The 20,412-nt window shown below is 53.8% G+C and overlaps 1 protein-coding gene across 5 annotated transcripts in view; it reads right to left on the bottom strand.

Annotated features, from left to right (window-relative positions):
• Window positions 1-1,281: 1,281 nt before the first annotated feature.
• Window positions 1,282-20,412, bottom strand: part of Llgl2 (LLGL2, scribble cell polarity complex component) — a 43,688-nt gene continuing 24,557 nt past the window's right edge. For 4 of the 5 annotated variants that reach the window (XM_023713999.1, XM_023714001.1, XM_023714003.1 and 1 more), the window contains 24 exons: window positions 18,969-19,066; window positions 16,625-16,706; window positions 16,291-16,406; window positions 15,840-15,998; window positions 12,049-12,211; window positions 11,791-11,923; window positions 11,499-11,553; window positions 10,804-10,958; window positions 6,820-7,037; window positions 6,678-6,745; window positions 6,388-6,541; window positions 6,191-6,295; window positions 5,556-5,848; window positions 5,319-5,469; window positions 4,785-4,935; window positions 3,999-4,115; window positions 3,723-3,889; window positions 3,100-3,364; window positions 2,784-2,943; window positions 2,541-2,569; window positions 2,302-2,349; window positions 2,070-2,112; window positions 1,920-1,981; window positions 1,282-1,662 (listed from right to left, as the gene is read on the bottom strand). In XM_023713999.1, the coding sequence (XP_023569767.1) occupies window positions 1,652-1,662; window positions 1,920-1,981; window positions 2,070-2,112; window positions 2,302-2,349; window positions 2,541-2,569; window positions 2,784-2,943; window positions 3,100-3,364; window positions 3,723-3,889; window positions 3,999-4,115; window positions 4,785-4,935; window positions 5,319-5,469; window positions 5,556-5,848; window positions 6,191-6,295; window positions 6,388-6,541; window positions 6,678-6,745; window positions 6,820-7,037; window positions 10,804-10,958; window positions 11,499-11,553; window positions 11,791-11,923; window positions 12,049-12,211; window positions 15,840-15,998; window positions 16,291-16,406; window positions 16,625-16,706; window positions 18,969-19,066 (3,003 nt within the window). In that variant the 3' untranslated portion in view covers window positions 1,282-1,651. The remainder of the gene's footprint in view (window positions 1,663-1,919; window positions 1,982-2,069; window positions 2,113-2,301; window positions 2,350-2,540; window positions 2,570-2,783; window positions 2,944-3,099; window positions 3,365-3,722; window positions 3,890-3,998; window positions 4,116-4,784; window positions 4,936-5,318; window positions 5,470-5,555; window positions 5,849-6,190; window positions 6,296-6,387; window positions 6,542-6,677; window positions 6,746-6,819; window positions 7,038-10,803; window positions 10,959-11,498; window positions 11,554-11,790; window positions 11,924-12,048; window positions 12,212-15,839; window positions 15,999-16,290; window positions 16,407-16,624; window positions 16,707-18,968; window positions 19,067-20,412) is intronic. The other variant, XM_023714000.1, reaches the window with a different exon arrangement.

Genomic DNA, 20,412 nt, shown 5'->3' with positions numbered 1-20,412 from the left:
CTTCATGGTTTAAAAAAAGAAACAAGGGGCTGGTGAGATGGCTCAGTGGTCTAAAGCACCTACTTAGAACAAGCTTAGCAAAGCACAGGGACTGCGGTTCAATCCCCCAGCACCACATGCCAGCCCGCCCCCTGGTGGGCTGAGCTGGCCACGCACGCACGCACGCACGCACGCATGCACGCGCACACACACACACACACGTAAATAAATAAATAAAATTTAAAAAATAAAAAAAGAAACAAGTTGTATCCCCAAGTGGACTGCAAAATGCATGTTCTGCAAAACAAAGTGCCTCCATCGTGTTTTCAACTTTGTTTTTTTTTTTTTTTGAAATAAGGTCTTGCTCCTGTGGCCCAGGCTAGCCTGAAATTCCTGGGCTCATGCGATCCTCCCGCCTTCATCTCCCGAGTAGCTGTGATTACAGATGTGGACCACTGTGCCCACTTGTTTTGAAATTCTTTTTTTTTTTTAATTTTATTTATGTATGCGTGTGTGTGTGTGGCCAGCTCAGCCCACCAGGGGGCGGGGCTGGCTGGCATGTGGTGCTGGGGGATTGAACCGCAGTCCCTTTGCTTTGCTGAGCTTGTTCTAAGTAGGTGCTTTAGACCACTGAGCCATCTCACCAGCGCCTGTTTTCAAATTCTTGTTGTGTGATCAGCTAGACCTTTGTAGCAGCTAGAAAGTGCCTCTGGGCCCTGAGCGCCGGCTCTACCAGCAGATTCACGGTGCCTGCTTTATCACCAGGATCTTCAATTCATGGTCTCCGGGCGGGAAACTTTGTCACTTGTCTATTAGTACTTGTTAGTTTACTCACTGGATAAAATGAGCTGTCCATCCCTTTAAATTCAGTCAGACACCACAAGTCTCCACATGCTGGGGCTGGGGGTTATCTAGCTCTTTGGGCAGGCAAGTCAGACGCAGGATGTTTCACGCTTGTCCTTTAGTGTCAGAGACAGAAGGGGCACAGACATTTTGCCTGGGATCAAATGAAGGCATCTCCTGCATCTCAGTCATTCTGTTTTTTTTCGGTAATAGTTGAATTCACAATCTCGTGCTTGCCAGGCAGGCGCTGTGTTGCTGAGCTATATCCCCAACGATGTGTTTATGTTCAGGCACAAATAAGCACAGTCTGCCCTGCCCCAGATGCTTAGACAGCTGATTCTGAGTACTACCCTGGCCGTGGGGACCCACCCCGAGAAAGGCAAGGCCTCATTATGACTTTCTGTTTATATGGACAGTTCCTCCACAGGTGAAAAGTGAAAGCTCCTTGGACCAGTCCAGTAAAGAGGTAATGAGGTGTTTATTAAAAACTCTTGTTTCACCCAGAGGCAGTTAAAATTTATAATTTAAAACTCAGCCCACTACAAAAAGGGGAGGGGGTAAAAACTGTGCAACATTGACAAAGGACTGAGACAGACGAGGCCCGGGAGGGGCAGCCCCAGGCAGGTCTTCTCTGCGGATGCTGGGGCTGGAGGCCGGGTGCAGCACTAGAGTGGAGCCCTGGGCTCGCAGCCACTGGCCCGACCCTGTGCACGGGCCTCTCCAGCTAGGGCATGCCCGGAGGAAGGGCCCTCAGTAGTGTGTGTTCAGTGTGCGGCCTGGACACCCATCCTGCTCACTCGGCTATGTGAGGTCAAAAGGAGACAGCAGCTCAGGACCGTCCTGGGGAGAATGGAACGCCTCTGTCAACCCCTCTGAGCCCAGACACCGAGGGCATGTGTCTGGGCTGTGGTGGGCCCCAAGGCCTGTAGGGCCCTAAGGAGGGGGAGCCAGGGCTTTGCTCCCTGCCCTCCTAGGGAAACCAGCCCACCCCAGGGCAGGTCTCTCCTCTCTGGATGCCAGGCACAGCACTAGAATGGAGCCCTGGGCTCACGGCCACTGGCCTGACCCTGTGCGTGGGCCTGTGTCCAGAGTCCTACCTCCCCCATTGCTGAGGCTGCATCCCACAGCCACCTGGTGAGTGCGCCAGTTGTCATGGTTCCTGGGGTAGCAAAGACAGGGAGTCACTGTCTACAAAGATGCTCACTCACAGGGCTCTCCAGGCCCCCGTCCACCCCTAAGTGACTTACCCTCGGTCTCCCTCTAGCGTGCTCTGGATCTCCTTCAGCACTCCTGCAGGCAGCAGAGGCCCAGTGAGGTGAGCAGGGCCGCAGCCAGCCACCAGCCCTTCTCTCCCTGTTACTAACAGGTGCTGCGCGCCTGTCTCTTGTCTCTGGGTTCTGGCCTTGTAAGCTCCTCCCTCCCATAGGAACATTGCGCCTCACCCTGATGCCAGCCTCCCCAACTCTTTCCCCGACTCACGCTCATCACTGAGCAGCGCATGCTCCATCACAGGGCCAGGCTTCTTCTCTGGAAGGCAGAGGCTAGGTCAGCCAGGCTCCCAGCTACACACAATGCGGTTTCTACTCCCAACCTAGACCGTCCCTGCTCACCTTGGACCGACCCCTCCCTCCCTCCCTCCCTCCCTCCCTCCCTCCTTCCTTCCCTCCCACTGTGGCCCAGGTGTGCTCCAGGCAGTGGCCCTAAGAGGTCTATCTTACCCTCTCCATCACTCTGGCTCCCCAAGTTCCTGTGGAGGAAGAGGTGGTAAGGGTCTGGGGAATAGGAGAAGTCAAGGGTCCCAGCCCACTGGGAGCAGGGAGTTGCGGGTCCCCTAAAGTCTGCCAAGGACTCCTAGGTGTGTGCAGGGTGGACCCTGAGGTCACAGAGGAGGGCACCTTGGCCATTCTCATCAAGGGTAAAGGAGGGTGAGGCTGTGGAGAGGCCTTCCGTTCTCTGCCTACCTGGCTCTGCCCACAGCCTTCTCAGGGCCCACACTGTTGCCATTGCTTGGGTGACTGTGGTTCCGAGTTTTGGCCGAATCCACCAGACACCGTGGCTCTACCAGCCACTTGGTGGAAAGAGAAAAGCGCTCAAATTCTGAGGGTGAAATCAGGTAGAAACCTGGGGGCAAAGGAGAAGCCCAGCAGGTAAGGCTGTCCTACAGGAATTAAAGAGGTAACCCCACCCCAAGGCCAGCCAGTCTGCCAGTGGCTGCCACGCATGCAGCCTCTCCCCTATCCAGACCTGCTCAGAGAGGCCCAAGACAAGCCAGCATACCTTGGCCATATTTGGTGAAGACACAGGAGGCAATGCCACTGACGTCCTCCTGGCGAATACAGCTATATCGAACTTGGGGCTTCAGCAGGGGCAGTGAGACCACCTGGATGTCACCCAGGTTGGTGAGAACTGCCAGGTGGTGCTCCCCGTAGTCCTCCGCCCGACAGCTGCCAAAGTGGGCCACGCCAACCCGCCGTACCCTGGAGCCCTCCAGGGCTGTCAGCTTCAGCTTCAGCTTGGCGCTCACCTTGGGAAGTGTGAACACCTGGGGGCACAGGGTGGCTGGTGATGCCAGGGCCAGATGGTGGTTCTTTTGCCTACTGTTGCCACCAGGTCCCTGCCCTCTGGAGCCCTGCTGGGTCTCAGTGCCCCTCAGCTCTCAGATGCTGCCCTTGGGCTGGGAGAGCTGGAGACCACTAACTTCCACGTTTGGACATTACGTCCCTCCTACAAACTCAGGTTCTGCCTCTGTCTCTAACAATGACTCGGGGACCCAACACAAGACTACTCCACTTCTTTCTTGCGCCTCCCTAGCCCTTCTGACACCAAGTCTCAACCATCATCTTTTGTGCCCAGAGGCCACACTCAGCAGGTATCTGGGAAACCCCGCTAGCATACGACACCTTGAATTGCTCCTCTGACACCACAAGCAGCTGGTGGCTTCCCTGCATGTCTGGGCTCTTCGACAGGTCATGGGCCACCTCCAGGGGCTCAGGAAGGGGTATGCTGTGTCCGTCGAGCACAAGGATGCCCACCACAGGTGCTCTGTGCATCAGCTGGATCTCCTTGGCTACAGGAGGGCAGCAGGAGGGGGGCTGTGGCAGGTGGTCAGGCTGAGACACCAACCTGCTTCTGCCCAGACAGATCAAGCACCCTCCACTCCCCAATCCAGCACTTACCCTGCTCTGCCCAGACCGGCTCATCCATTCTCCGCTCAGCAGGAGGCACGCGCAAAGAGAAGGCGTAGATGGTGCCCCCATTGGTGCCAGCCCACAGTGAGGGGCAGTGGCGGGAACCTGGTGAGAGGCAATGGTGTGGGTATCTCATCCCTTGGCTCTGGCAGCAAGGGGCAGCTCTGGCAGCAAGGGGCACTGGGCCATCCAGGTTCTGATCCAAACCTTGCCACGCCAAAGTCAAGTCAACAAACCCTTTTAAGCCTTAGTCTCTACCCCTTCAAAGTGGACATGCTATGGGCCCCAGCCTACTTTCTGGGGAGGGTGGGAAAATTCTCTCACAGCTACACAGGGTCCCACAAACAAATGACTCTCAATCTAGGACAGGACAGTACTGGCTTCAATACAGCAATGGACCCACCCACCCGACAGGTGAGAAACAACGGGGGAGAAGACACTTCTACATGTCCATCAGGTGCCACGCCATCCCCAACCCTTGTGGCCACTCCAGGAGGAGGTCATCATTCCTCTATTTCACAGAGGGGTAAGCTGAGGCCCAACAAGATGAAGTGAGGTGTCCAAGGCCATATTTCCAGACAGCAGCATAACCTGGACATGAAACCAGGCAGGAGGATAGAGCCAGGTTGGCGGGGGCTCTCATCTGGCCTCTGCTCACAAGGATGAAACACTCTTGGGATTCTAGGAAGCCAGCAGCTCCTATGAGTCCTCATGCCAGGAATGCCAAAAGCCAGAGGTGTCCAGTATGTCCCCAACCTCAGACTGGCCACTCACTGTCTCTCAGGTAGGTATCAGCAAAGTACAGTGTCCGGACAAAGCCCGTGAAGGAGTCCTCAGCCGAGCGGGCCTCGATCTTGCGCTGCACGGGTGCCAGCTCAATGTTCTGCAGGCCTGTCCGCTCTGCCTTGGTGCCTGCTCCGTGCATCTGCAGTGAGTTGAGTTGGGCTGGGCTAAGGGTAGGTTCAGGCCACCTCTCCCCAAGGGTACTGGCTGGTTCAGTGCCAATCCTTCCAGGGGAGGCTGACCTGGGTCCAAGAGGGCCACACCCAAGGGGGAGGTGCCCTGATCAGGAGACTGCCTGCCCTTCCACAGAAAGCAGCAGAAAAATAAGAAAGTAATTTTTCTTCCAGCATTTCCCAGGGACTTCCCTCTAAAGTAATTACAACTATTATCTTTTGTACTTAGGTAAATGGAGACAAAAAACCAGTGATAGATCAGAGGTTACAGTGAACCCAGGGAGAGAGCTGTATGGTCCTGCCAGTGGCTGCTCTATGCTCGGCCTGGGCTCAAGGCGGCCTTGGGCCTCACCTCTGCTGGGGCACCGGCTGGCCGGCGTTTCCGGTTAGACACTCTGCTGCGGCGCATCCGGCGGAAGGACTGACGCAGGGACTTCTTGAGGGACTTCACCCGGGACAGCGGACCTTCTAAGGCTAACTGGTCACTGGGGTGCAGTGTGCACCTGGAGGGAGAGCAGGTAATTGGTGCCGCCAGCGCTGAGGGGCCCCACGGCCCCAACCTCACACCCAAGCCCGTTATCTTGCTCACTTAACAAAGACCTGCCGCCTCTGCTGGTGATCAAAGAGCCCAAAGCCGTGGCTGGTGCCAAAGGCCACAAGCCTCCACTCAGAGTGCAGAGCCAGGGAGGTGACCACAGCTGGGGGCTGGCACTGCACCAACACGAAGGGCTGGAAGCCGGGCTCGAAGCGCACAGGCCCCGAGCGGGCAGCGAGGCGCTCATGCCCCTTCCAGCGGTAACCCTCTTGGTCCTGCAGCAGGTCGACCTCTACCTGCTGTACAGCGTGCTCTGCTGCCTCGTCATTCAGCTCCAACACCAGCACCTGGGGGTTGTGCGAGACCAGGGAGGTCAGCAAATCCCAGCCACCAGGGGACAACAAAAGACCTGGGACCCAATCCAAGGCCCAGAATCCAAGCAGGGAATTTGCTGATTTCAAGAGCACAAAGAACCATCCTGGGGCCACCCTCTCTTGGAATCAAGTAGCTTTCATCCACTGAGAAGAGCAAAGTGACAACATGTGCGCTGGGTTAAACTTCCAGCCAGTACTCAGACATGAACTCCTGTCCCTGTTGTTCCCAATCCTGACAGGGAAACTCCTGGGTCTGGATGCTGCCCCCAGATCATCTACCCACTGCCCCCCTCCAACCGTACCCCCGCCTGCTACCTGTCCTGCTGTGCCTGCTACAGCCAGGTAGCCACTGTACTTGCACAGGAAGATCTTCTGGATGCCCAGCCGGGGATCGTCACTGTAGGGATCAAAGGAGCCCACCTGATGGGGGAGAAGGGCCCGATGAATGGTCCCGAGCCAGCTCCAGCTGTCCGCACCCCACCCTCCACCCTGCTCCCCGTTCCTGGCCTCACCTTGCGCAGCGGGGGCCATTCCTCCTCGCCCTGGGCATTGAGGCTCTCACTGGTGTCCGCATCAGTGACGAACACCTGCACCGTGCTGAGTCTGTACAGCAGCCGCAAGCAGACGCCAGACGCATCCCAGAACCGCACCGTACCGTCCTCATGCCTGTGAGCACAGCCCATCTACCCGCATCACAGCAGTGCCAGCTGGGGCCCTGGGGCCCTGGCACAGAGACCTCGGGGCTCTGCTCCCACCCTCATGTCCACCCGGGATAAGGAAGAGCAGCATCCAAGGTACATACCCTGTAAGCAGCAGGTCCCTCTGGGGTGGGGGTGGGGCTAGGCTGGTGCCACCATCAATGGGCCACTTCTAGAGAAAGAGACAAGAAATCTGGGTGAGCCTGGCCTCAGGTGGGCTGGGGCTGGGGCTGGAGCTAGACCTACCATGGCAGAGAAGTGTGCATTTTGCCGGCTCCCGGCAGCGATGACGCGCTCCCACAGCTTCAAGGGGATGTTGGACACATGGTGGGAGCAGGTGATGGCCGAGCAGTGCAGGGAGGCCAGGTAGGGTGGCTGGACTGAGGGCCAGCCTACCGTCTGCAGGTCAATCACCACCAGCTCCTCCTCAGCCAGCACCACCAGGGCGTAGGGTTCATCGAAAGCTGAAGCACAGGGCAAGGGTCAGGCCCAGGACATGAGTTTGTCGGTCTAGCCCTGTAGGATCAGAGCTCCAGGGTCGGAGCCTGGGAATCTGCCCACTCAGAAAGCCCCATTCTTGGCTGCCTACGCAGATTCCTTCACCTGGACTCTGGGCTCCACTCGGGCTTATAGGCAGAGACCCCACCAAGGAATGGCCACCGGAGCTCACCTGACCCTCTTCCCTGTTCCCATTCTCTGTACCCACCCTGGCCGGGATGTGCTTATGGTGGCTATGCCTCCAGGCGGCAGCAAGCAGGGCTGTCAGAGCCCCTCTTAGAGGGTGGTGTGTTCCTATCTCCTGCAATCGCCTCACTCAGGCCTGGCCATGGTCAGAGCTCAACAGAGGTGAGCTGGAGCCTGGCTTCTGGGGCCCTTTCCTCTAGACCAGGCTACCTCTGCCCAGGCCCTCAACCACCACCGCAGAGGAGAGACCCGGCTGACACGTCTGTACATTCCCACCCTCACACACAGGCACATTCTGCTTTTACAACCTGCAGGGTCTGTCCAGCACGAGTGCTTGAACCAATAGCCTGCTGCATCCCCAGCCTGACTGAGACGGGTTCCCGCTAAGTTGAACTGCCTGGGCGAGGCTCAAAATTGTCATCCTCCTGCATCAGCCTTCCGAGAGGGGGCTGGAATTAGAGGTGCATACCACCATGCCCACCCATTTCCTTTCCCTCGACTCCTCTCCAGCAGGCTTTTGTCCTGAGGAGGAAGCACTTCTCCAGGTCACCCCAGGCCTGCTGCCGCGTGTGTCTCCATCTACCTGGGCCTCACACACTCAGTGTCCCCTTGGCAGCATTTCTCACCCCACTTCTCTCACATCTCCTGCCTCCCTGTTTGCTGCTTGGTTTTTTTTTTTTCTTTTTGGCGGAACCAGGGATTGAACTCAGGTCCTTGCACTTGCCAGGGAAGCGCTTATTCCACTGAGCCATCTCCCCCACCCCCTCCTTGGTTTTCCTCGTCAGACCCAGCTCCATGCCCACATGGCTTCAAAGCACTCAGGAGAGGAGGCTGAGCTAGGAGGATTGCTGTGAATTTGAATTGAGACCAGCCTGGGCCACAAAGTGAGCTCAAGGCCAGCCTGAACCGCATAGCAAGACCCTGTCTCAAAATGACAAAAAAAAAAGTGTATTGGGGCTGGGTTATTTCAAGGTTGCTCTTCAGTGCTCTCTCCTTTACTGCTGGGCAGCCTCATCTGGTCCCAGGGCATTTCAGCTGCATGGGCAACTCCAAATCTCTCCTCTGGACCCAGGCTCCCAGTCGCAGGTGTCCACTCAGTACAAGCTCCATTCCCACCCACCTGAGTGCCTGTCTCTTTCCCAGCCTTCTTCTGGCTTCCCAAAGCTCTAGCCAAATCCCTCAGCCATCCTTGGTTCCCCCTCTTCCATCCAGGCACTTCTACCTAGAAAGGGAGTCAACGAAGAACCTCACCTGGCCCACTGCTTGTTTTTCTCCTAAAGTTGTAGTGGGCAAAGATGAGCCATGTGTTGACATATGCCTGTGGCTGCCGTGCTTCTATAATTTGCATTTGTGAGGTTGTTTTTTTTTTTTTTAAATGTATGTAGTACAGGGTCTACAGGGTCTCACTACATAAATCAGACTCACAGTGATTCTCTTGTTTTCAACCTCCCAAGTGCTGGGATTACACAGGTGCACATCACCACGCCCAGTCTCATTGTCTCAGCCTGTGGGGGTGGGGGTAGGGGAGGCTGGCACAGCACACCAGGGATCGAACCCTGGTCCCTGCACCTGCCTAAGCAGGCACTTTAGTCCGCTGAGCTATCTGACCAGCCCTTATAATTTGCATTTGCCATGGTGGGAAAAACAGCTGCTATGCAGCCTACCTGCATTCCATCAGTTAAGGCTGAATGTCAGAAAGAATGTTCCAAGCCCAGCCACTTCCTATAGCCCCACGCTTCTATCCCATCTGCAAGGCTCCCCATATGGCAGCCAGCTGGATCCTCTATTTATGCTTCGAGACAGACTCTCACTTTGTAGTTTTAAGCTGGCCTTGAACTCGAGGGAATCCTCTTGCTTCAGCCTCCTGAGTGCTGGGATTCAAGCGTGTACCATCACACCCACTTTAGAACCTCTTTAGACAGAGGCCAGACAATGGAACCTCCACTTAGGCTCCCATTTCTCTCAAAATAAACCCAAAGGTCTCACTATGGCTCTATGGAGCTATGTGATATGGAGGGCCTGGCATCGTTTCCATGGTCACACTGCCCTCCGTCCCTCCCTCTGCTCATGACTCGCCAAGAGCTCTGTCAGTGCAGTCTGCACTGGCCCCGCAGTCTCTGCACTGGTCCCTTGCGGGGCCATCACTGGCCTCTCATTTTTTAATTTTTTCTTTTTCCTTTCCCCTCCACTGGTTTATTTATTTATTTATTTTTAAAATTTTATTTATTTATTTATTTATTTATTTATTTATTTAGTGTGTGTGTGTGTGGCCAGCTCAGCCCACCAGGGGGCGCGCTGGCTGGCATGTGGTGCTGGGGGATTGAACCGCAGTCCCTGTGCTTTGCCAAGCTTGTTCTAAGTAGGTGCTTTAGACCACTGAGCCATCTCACCAGCCCCCCACTGGTTTAAAATATGTAACTTAGTGAGGTATCCTGCTTCCTCCGCCTGCTGAGCACAGAGAACCCAGACTCTGTGATCACCATGCTCTAACTGGTTTGAAGACAGCTCTACAGCCCTGCAACATTCAGAGTACAAGGGGGAAAGGGAGGCCAAGAAAGAAGGGAGCACAGGCTGGTCAGAGGTGCACATCTGTATTCCCAGCACTCTGAGGGAAGCTGAGGCAGGAGAATCAGAAGTTTGAGTCCTGCCTGGGCAACTAAGCAAGATCCAGTCACAAAATAAAAAATAAAAAGGGATAGGAATAAATGAATTCCAAATACGGCAAATAATGAAATGAAACAAAGCAAAATAAAATGCAAAGCAGATTTGCCCAGGAAGTCTCAGACCAAGCTGTCCGGAGCGGCCCTGCCTCCTGCTTCTCGTGGCCTTGGCCGAGGCAGGTCAGACACATTTTCAGAGAAGCACTCGTCCCAGGAAGCTCCCAAGTACCTGCTCCCTGGCTTTCCACAACAGCCCTTGTTGGTTTTGCCTGTCACCCACATGGTCATCCTAGCCAGAAGGTCTACCCCAGGACCCTCTTGCTTGAGGTACATGGGTGAGATCCCCACAGGGCACCAATTGGTCCCACTAGGCTGAGACCCTCAAGGACAGCTTGGAGCACACAGGAGGAGCGGCTGGTCAGGCTCTGGCTGAGTATCCAGCTAGGGAAGATGGTGAGGGGGAAGAGAGGGGGGTGACGGCTGCCACTGGCCTTGGCACTGAGAAGCTGGGTGCAGAGCTGTAATCCCAGTACTCTAGAACACTGAGGCAGGAGGACTGCAAGTTCAACTCTAGCCTGGGTAACTTGGCAAGACTTTGTCTCGAAATAAAAAAATAAGAGGGCTGGGAATGTAGCTCAATGTGAAGGCCCTGGTACTAGGGGCTAAAAAAAGAAAAGAAAAAAGAAAGAATACCCAGCACTAAGGGAAGAAAAAAAAGAGAAAAGAAAAGGGAGGGCAGGAGGGTGGGCAGATATAGTAAGGTTCAGGGACCCAGAGTAGCAAGTTTGGGGAAGCTGATATAGGCCCCTCCTCCATTTTTTCGGCACCCACCCAGCACCCCTACCTCCCACACCCACTGTGCACACCCACTCCCGAGGCTTCCTACCTGCCACAGGATCTGCCTCCACAAGGACAGTGAAGTCGATGACACGTGAAGTGAAGTCGAAGGCCGTCTGCTGGTTGTTGTGGACCACGGAGATGCAGTGTCGGTCCCCGTAGCTGGCCCGTGGCATGCCACCCTGGAAGATGGTGAAGGGCAACCTGCAGGCACAGGAGTGGGGTGGGCAGGGGCTCCACACAACCTGAACAGCCACTGGCTAGGCTGGCAGCTGAACTTTCTGGGGCACACAGAGCAGGGGCCAGCTGCTGTGGCACAGCCTCGGGTCTGGGGCTTCTAGCACTGGAAAGGAAGCCAGTGACAGGACCCCCACCTCTTCCTAACTGCAGCAGCCCAAGAGAACTTGGGGGGAGGGATGCAACCACCCTGGGGCCCTGACTCTCTATAGCCACTTCTGCTTTGACATCAGGCTTCCCTACATGATTTTGTTTGAAGAAAGGAGACTGCAGCTAAAATACCGTGAAAGCCTCTGATGGGCAGGGGAGGAAAAGTGTGAAAGAGATCCTGAGGAACTGAGCTGCTGAGAGTTAGGAATGGCAAATCCACCCTTCTCTCCCTTCTTGGGTCCAAGACCCTACGAAAGCATTTACTAGGCACCGTTTCCCTGAATAGGGATCGGAGAGTTCGCTCCACTTCTCTAAGGAAGCTCTTCAAAGCAGAGGGGACACAGCGCCAGTACCTACCCCTGTTTGGTGGTTAGCCAGAAGATTTTGGTTATGGCTTTGCAAGGAAATGGACCTAAAAAAAAAAAAAAAGTGAGCTTAAATGCCACCCTAGACACACAATAGTGCCCATGGGCATGGCCCCTTCATAGCCAGAAAACCTGCTGCGGCGTTTCAGACCAAACGCTGGCCCTCTCTTGGCCCAGGTTTGGCTTTTGTGAACCAGTCATTCTGTGCCTGCACCCAGGCAAGCCCGAAGGCTCTCCTCTGGTGAGAGGGCGGGCTGGGCCCCCCGGGCAGGTATAGTACTGACCATAAGGCATCGAGCTGCGCAGGGGCTTGGGTTGCTGGGTATCACTGGACACAGGCCACTGACAATGGCTGCCATCAGAGTGGCAGGTGACAATCAGGCGTCCATCTCGCTGCCAGCTGACATTCTCCAGTTGCTTCAGAGCAGGAAGAGAACAGGGAAAGAGCAACGGCTTGGTCAGCACCTGCACCCCTGCGCTGCAGCACAAGCTCTTCCTACCTTACGAGAGGCGTGGCAGAGCCACCATCAGCCACCACCTACCTGGCTGCTGAGGAAATGGCAGAGCACACGGCTGGCCTGCAGGTCCCAGATGACGACCAGACCCCGACTGTAGCCGATCAGGATCTGGTAGGGGTCTCGAGGGTGCTCCTGCACAGCCTCCACCATCTCAAACACTCGCCGCTGGCGGGCCTCCTCAGGCAACCTGGGGACAGGAGAGGCCTGAGCCCAGGCCAGACTGGAAAGGTGGCTGGGCCATACTGCCACCAGAGAGAGGGCAACATGCAGCATGTTGCCCTCAGGACCTAAAACTCCCAGGATGACCCAGGCATGGGGTTGTACACCTATAATCCCAGCACCAGGAAACTGAGGCAGGAGGATCACTGTGAGTTCAAGGCCAGCCTGGGCTACATAGCGAAATCCTGTCTCAAAAGCTAAACCAAAGAGCAACAAAAACCCAGGAGGTAACTGCAGTGGGAACAATAACAAAAGGCAAAGAAAGGGCTGGTGAGATGGCTCAGTGGTCTAAAGCACCTACTTAGAACAAGCTCAGCAAAACACAGGGACCACGGTTCAATCCCCCAGCACCACATGCCAGCCAGTCCCGCCCCCTGGTGGGCAGAGCTGGCCACACACACACACACACACACACACACACACACACACTAAATAAATAAATAAATAAATAAATAAAAGATAATTCTTAAAAAAAAAAAAAAGGCAAAGAAAAGTCCTTGTGGGGAAGGAGTCTGAGGGAGTTATAATCAGGAAGGGAAAGTGGGGTCTTCTGGGGTTACCTTCTGGGATCACCTGATCAGAATCTGTTAAATGATACATTTGTAGTTAGTGCATTTCTTTCTTTCTTTTTTTTCTTTTTTGTGGAACCGGGGATTGAACTCAGGCCCTTGCACTTGCCAGGGAAGCGCTTATTATACTGAGTCATCTCCCTGGCTCCCCCCTTTTTTTTTTTAGTTAGTGCATTTCTGTAAACAGGTGGTACTTTAGAATAAAGAAATGTCAAGACTCATAAAACAAACTCTTACTCAGCCTGGCCCAAGTCTTACTTCTTGTTCGCTGCGCCTGGCATGCTCACGTGAAGTCTGCTGTGCTACAACCCAGAGAAATCCCTGAGACTCTAGGCATGGGACCATTCCACACCATGGATAAAGGAAAAACAAAAATAACATGGAATCCGAGGACCCCTTATGCCCCAAACCTAACTAAGCCAAATTTCTCCACCCCAGATGCAGAGGCACTAACTTCTCTGGAGTCAGAATTAGCACTGGCAGTGGGAGTTACAGGGCTCTGTAGCTTCATCTGTGAATTATTCTTTTCTTTTGGTTCTTTGAGACAGGGTCTTTCTATGTAGTCCAGACTGGCTTGAACCCCCAATCTTCTTGCCTCAGCTTCCCAAGTGCTTGCATCACAGGTGAGCACCACTATGTCCTTGCAAAGTGTTAACTTTTGAAGAGGATTTCAGCCCAACGTACTGCTTATATATAGCTAAAACTAAATCTCTTACATGGAAGTAAAGCAGGAATCATTTTGAAACACACACAGGAACAACTGGAAGAACAGGAGACAGAAGCTGTGGAGCATGCAGGACCACGGTGACCATGCTTTGGGTGAGACCGCACAGCCAACTCCACTCTTTTTTCCCATTTATTTAAACCCTGGAGTTAAACCATATACAAGTTTCCTCTCCCTCTCTCTTTTTTTTTTTTTTTTGGCAGAACCAGGGATTGAACTCAGGCCCTTGCGCTTGCCAGGGAAGCGCTTATTCCACTGAGCCATCTCCCCAGCCCCTCTCCCCTCTTTCTTGCTATGTAACACACACTGGCCTCAAACTCATGGTGATCCTCCTGTCTCAGTCTCCTGAGTGCTGGTATCATGGGTGTGCATCCCATGCCCAGCTTATCTCCTATTTTTTCCCCACCCAAATACACAATGGACATTTCATCAGATGTTTAAATATTCTTTAAGATGTTTTGTTCTGTTCTTTTGAAACAAGGTCTTGCTGTACAGTCAGGTTAGCCTTGAACTCACTCTATAGTCTAGAATGATCTCAAATTCACATCGATCCTCCTGCCTCAGTCTCTCAAGTGCTGAGATTACAAGCGTGCACCATCACACCTGGAGTTCTTCAAGATATTCTTTTTTTTTTGCAGAACTGGGGATTGAACTCGGGCCCTTGCGCTTACCAGGGAAGCGCTTATTCCACTGAGCCATCTCCCCAGCCCCCAAGATATTCTTTTTTATTTATTTATTTATTTATTTATTTATTTATTTATTTGAGAGAGAGAGAGAGAGAGAGAGAGAGTGTGGTGTGTGTGTGTGGCCAGCTCAGCCCACCAGGGGGCGGGGCTGGCCGGCATGTGGTGCTGGGGATTGAACCGCGGTCCCCGATGCTTTGCTAAGCTTGTTCCAAGTAGGTGCTTTAGACCACCGAGCCATCTCTCCAGCCCCCCCCAAGATATTCTTAATGAATTGGGCATAGTGACACACGCCTCAGTTATTAACAGGGCTGATGCAGGAGGATCAGAATTTTGAGTGCTGCCTAGGCCATTTAGCAAGAACCTGTCTCATAATTAAAAATTAAAAAATAGGGCCGGGGAAATGGCTCAGTAGAATAAGTGCTTGACTGGCAATCTCAAGGATCTGAGTTCAATCCCCAGTTCCGCAAAAAAATAAAATAAAATAAAATAAATAAATAAATAAAAGGGCTGGGGTGTAGCTCAGTAGTAGATCACCTCCAGGTTCAATTAAAAAAAAAAAAAAAAAGACACTCTGTTTTAAGATAGAAACATGCTATGTGGTTTAAAACGGGCCTTGAACTAAATGTGATTCTCCTGCCTCAGCCTCATGGGTGCTGGGATTACAGATGTATGTGTGCCACCATACCTGGCTTAAAAAGGACAAATAATATCTACATAGAAGTAAAAACTGTTAGGCTATTAGGTATTTTCCAACTTTTGCTGTTAAATACAACACTACAGTGAGTGTCTTTACACCCATGTCTTTCTGAGCAGGTCCCCCTTAGGACGAGATCTTTTCAAGAAAGTAAACATTTAGGAACCCAGGTGAGCACTGTCAGAGAGAAAGCTGAGCAAGAACTGGATTGCTGGAGCCAGGGAGATGGCTCAATGGAATAAGCGCTTCCCTGGCAAGCGCAAGGGCTGAGTTCAATCCCCGGTTCCGAGAAAAAAAAAAACTGGATTGCTAGGGGCTTTCTCAGGCATTCAGGTCCCTCTGTGACTCGGCTCCAGCCATCTAACCACAGGCAGGGTACAGTTAAGCCCTGATGTGGCCTGTGCCCACACTGAGGGGCAGGGCCCCCTGCCATCCTGCCCTCAGACCATGCCCATGCAGGGCGCCACTTGTGTCCACCAGCCATCCTGCAAGCTGCCCTGCTCCGACCTCGGGCTTGCTGCCCCTACCCTACCCTGCAAAGCAGGAAAGGCACAGGAGTTTGTACTTAGACTCAGCTTCACACAAGAGTTCTCCCAAGACAGCAACTCCCTGCACTCGACAGGCGAGCCCACCCTGATGGTCACTCAGAAATGTGGACAGCCTGGCCTGCCAGGACCAGGCTGGTATCCTCCCTGCCCCGAGGAACTGCACTGCCACCCTAAGTCCTGTCACCCTCTCCCCATCTAGATCTGATCTGACTCCTTTCTTACTGCAGATGCTCCCATTAGGGAGCAAATCCTCAGGGATGACCTCAGCAAACTGCCACGCTGGCGACTGCCCAGGCTTTTCAGCCACACAAGCCACACACAAATGGAAGCTCAGCACAGTGCCCCAGACACAGGCATTGGCAGGAGCAGGCTCACCCTTGCAGCACAGCATCTGAGCCAATGGTCTGGTCCTCCAGCACTTGGAAGCGGGGCAGCTGTACCACAAACACGTTGCCGCTCTCGGTGCCCAGGTAGAGGAGCTGCCCCGAGGAGTGAGGCAGGACCACGGTGATCCGTGTGGCACTGGGGGCGGCCCTGTCAATGAGGACAGCTGCTCGTGAGCTGGGTGCTGCCCAGGCAGGAGGGACCCCAGAGACAGGATCCTTTACTCCTGGTTGCCGCTGCCAGCCCAGGAAGGCCCAGCCTAGGAAATGCAGGCTTTTAGTGAGGCATAGGGCATCTCGGGCAAGGACAAGTACCCAAAATCCTTGTACACAATGGAGCGTGGGCACTGAGGGAAGGTGTAGCCCTGCCCAATGTGCCAAAGACTCAAGGGAGCCTCTGGGGAGGAGCCCACCGCAGAGCTGAGTGCTCAACCTCATCTTACCCTGGGGGGCCACGCAGTGTGAAGCTCTCATCCTCCTGCAGCTCTGACACTCCACCCTTGACCTTCAGGCTCCACAAGTGCAGACTGTTGTCATCCAGCAGGGTGACCAGCTTGCACTAGGGAGGAAATGGGGACAGCGGGCAGGAACGAGGTAAACTTGTTAACAAAGCAGGACATTATACACTGGGGTGGCCCACCATGGGACAGTTGTATCAGAGCCCCAGGACTCAAAGTCCCCCACTACTCTGGTGGGCTGTGGGTTGCCAGCTGGTGCCAGGACCACACCTCTCAGCACATTGCCCCCTGGGCCTCCCTCCCCAAGCCAGGCTCTCACCTGACCAGGCAGGAAGTGGATCTGGAGCACAGCATTGTTCTCCCGATGGAGTCCCATGAACTCCACCCCCGGGGCACCGTAGCTAGGAGGTGGCTCAGGAAAACATCTGAAGCTGGACACCAGCCCTCACCACCTGAGCAGCAGGCCTTGCAGCCCAGCTGGCCGGAAGTGCAAGGGCACAGGAGGGCTTAGCCTCCCCCAGACGCAGGACACCTGCCCCGGGGGATGTGGGGTGCGGAGGAGACATTGGTGGCCCTGGCTGGGTGTGCTCAGCCAGAGGCCTGACCTCCGGGAGAATTCTCCCAGCCTGGCAGGTGGGAGGCAGCTCCCCAGAGAGCAAAGCCCCATCGGTAGTTCTCAGGCTGCCCCCTTGCTCCCTTCCCTTTCCCTCTCCCAGTCTGAGCTGCAGTAGCCCATCAGCTATCACAGGGGGCAGCTATGAGAAGCCACAGGCTATTGAGGTGGGCCCTCCCCCCGCATGACCTTCGAGGCTTGGCATGAGGGACTGGTAACCAGGATATGGTTGCGACCTGGCAATGATTAACCAGCTGGGGGTTGGTAGAGTCGGCAACAGGACCTGGGCCTCTGCCCTGCTGGGTATACAGGAACCCAGTAACCTGGGCTCCCCCGCTGTTCCCCCAGCTCTGGTGACACAGCAGGGCAGAATCAGGGCTTTGCTGCAGGAGGTGGTGCTGAGGAATCCAACATGGCTCCTAGCTCCCAAATCCATGAAGACTCACTGTAGCTCTCCTGAGGGTACAGGCCAGACAGACCTGGCTCCAAGTCTCAGATCCCTGCAAAAGACCAAACTGGGTACGAGAGTGCACACCTGTAATCCCAGTGCCTAGGAAGCTAAGGCAGGAAGCTCACTGCAAGTTCGAGGCCAGCCTGGGTTCCACAGTGAGTGCAAGGTCAGCCTCAACTACATAGTAAGACTTCATCTCAAAAAAAAAAAAGGGGCTGGAGAGATGGCTCAGTGGTCTAAAGCACCTACTTAGAATAAGCTCGGCAAAGCACAGGGACCGCGGTTCGATCCCCCAGCACCACATGCCAGCCAGCCCCGCCCCCTGGTGGGCTGAGCTGGCCACACACACACACACTAAATAAATGTAAAATAAATAAACAATGGTTGATATATAAAAAAAAAAAAAAGGGCCAGCCAAATAGCTCAGTGGGGCCGGGGAGATGGCTCAGTGGAAAAAAGTGCTTCCCTGGCAAGCACAAGGGCCTGAGTTCAATCCCCGGTTCTGCCAAAAAAAACCCAAATAGCTCTGTGGATTAAAGCGCCTGCAAGCAGGCACAGGGGCTGGGGGTTCAATCCCCAGGCCTACTGTGCCAGCCCCACCCCCAGGGTGCACTGAGATAGCAATTGCAACTGGGCATGGTGGCACATGCCTATAATCCCAGGGAGGCTGTAAACAGGAGGATCACTACAAGTCTGATCTAGTATTGAGACCCTGAACACCCTGTAGAACACCCGTTCCTAAAAATAATAAAACAAAATTAATTTTTTAAAAATTTATTTATGTGTGTGTGTGTGTGTGTGTGGTCAGCTCAGCCCACCAGGGGGCGGGGCTGGCTGGCATGTGGTGCTGGGGGATTGAACCGCGGTCCCTGTGCTTTGCTAAGCTTGTTCTAAGTAGGTGCTTTAGACCACTGAGCCATCTCACCAGCCCCAAAATTAATTAATTTTTAAAATGCATTTAGTACAGGGTCCATAGGGTCTCACTACACAGATCTGACCCGTAGTGATCTTCCTGTTTTTAGCCTCCCAAGCGCTGGGATTACAGGTGCACGCCATTACACCCAGTCTCAACCACTGTCTCAGTGTGCCCCAGGGGACGGGGACCGGCACAGCCCAGGGATTGAACCCCAGTCCCTGTGTCTGCTTAAGCAGATACTTTAATCCGCTGGGCTATCTGGCTGGCCCAAAACATTTAAAAAATGTTAAAAGGGCTGAGAATATAGGTCAGTGGGAAAGTCCTGGGTAGAACATTCAATACAGCAAAACAAAATAAAACAATAGGTGCATGGGCCCCAGACCTGGCAGGGGACAAGGAAAAGGTTCAGGGGCCAGGCCATTCTCTTTCACAAAGTGTCTGGCCACAAGAAATCCCCTGCTCTGCCTGCTACAGCTGGATCCAGAAACTTCCAGATATGATTGAGAGATGCCCCTACCCTCAGGGTCAAGCCATCCCACCCTGTCCTCCGCTGAAAGCGTGGATGAACAGCCCCTCCAGCTATACCGTTCTCAGCCCCAAGAAGCCACTTGCACCACAGGAAGTCAGGTAAACCCTGCTCTCAACAGCCTAGGCCCCAGGGACAGACAAGGTGGAAAGGATACAGCTTGACAGCTCCAGAGCGGGTGCCGATGGCCAGGATGCGCAGGGAGGGGCTGTAGCCCAGGGCGCTGGGCTGATGCGGGAAGCCATGCTCCACAGTCTGCAATGAGAGCCAGGGTCAGATGTGTCCCGGAGACCTATGTCCACTCTGCTTCCCCGGGGCTGAGCCCAGTGCTGGGCAGGCCAGTACTAGACGGCAAAGCCAATCCACAGGAAGGCACCCAAGTGTCAGAGCTAAACTCAGGCGCACCGTTTCACCAACCCTGCGGCCCTTTTCTGAGCCCACAGTCATCCCCACAAGCTCATCCTCCAGGAACTCCCCCAGGCAGCGCTGGAATGCTCCCCGTAACGGGCCCGCACTGGGCCAATACAGGACACTGGCCCCTCAAGAAAGTCTAGTATCACCATAGCTCCAGGCCACCCCTATGACCTGAGGGCGTCTCAGTGTGGCCCCCGAACCCAGCTGGGGACTGTCCAAGGTCCCCACCTCCAGTCTGCTCTGTCCCGAAGGCCCTTGTCACCGAGTCCTCAATCATCTTCCCAGAGGAAATTCCTGGAGTACTGCAGCAGGCACACGCATCCTTTCAGGTCTTATTACAGAAGTAACACACAATGTACACAACTTGGGATGTGCAGAAAACCCAACTGGAAGGAGCCATTGTTAACCTGTTGCAGTGTATATCCTTTGGGTCCTTTCCGTGTTTGTGAATGTATGTATTTGTGTGTGTATGTATGTGCGTAAATTTAAAAAAAAATTTATAGTACTAGCAAAAAAACATGCTAAGAAAATGCTCTACCACTTGTACAGCAATTAACCACTAGGAAGAATGTATGCAGTGTGTTAATTATTGAAACTGTCCTACCGATTTGATTTGCAACTGTCTCATTGCTATTTATCAATAAAATTATGGAAAAAAAAAAAAAAAAAAAAAAGGAAAGAAAATGCTCTACCACTGGGCAGAACCCCCAGCACCACCCCCTTTTTGATACAGGAACTTGTTAAATTGCTAAATTGCCTAAACTGGGCTGAAATTTACAATCCTCCTGCCTCTGCTTCTTGAGTAGCTGGGATTACAGACGTACTTGACTCATTTAAATTTTAATTAGTGGTATATTATGGCTTTCCTTCCCTCCCCACCCCTTCTTCCCACCCCCTCTCCCCATCCTCATGCTGGGGATCAAACAGGGCCTTGTGCATATCAGGTAAACACTCAACCTGAGCCACCTCCACCTGTGTGTACATTTAAACACAGAGCTCAGGGGCTGGTGAGATGGCTCAGTGGTCTAAAGCACCTACTTAGAACAAGCTTAGCAAAGCACAGGGATGGCGGTTCAATCCCCCAGCACCACATGCCAGTCAGCCCCGCCCCCTGGGGGGCTGAGCTGGCCACACACACACACACACACACACACAAATAAAAATTAAAAAAAAAAAAAACAGAGCTC

Source organism: Octodon degus, unplaced genomic scaffold (assembly GCF_000260255.1).
Source record: "Octodon degus isolate 3935 unplaced genomic scaffold, OctDeg1.0 scaffold00033, whole genome shotgun sequence".
Taxonomy (NCBI): domain Eukaryota; kingdom Metazoa; phylum Chordata; class Mammalia; order Rodentia; family Octodontidae; genus Octodon; species Octodon degus.
The sequence above is the reverse complement of the archived record's forward strand: the minus strand, read 5'-3'. Positions and strand labels throughout refer to the sequence as shown.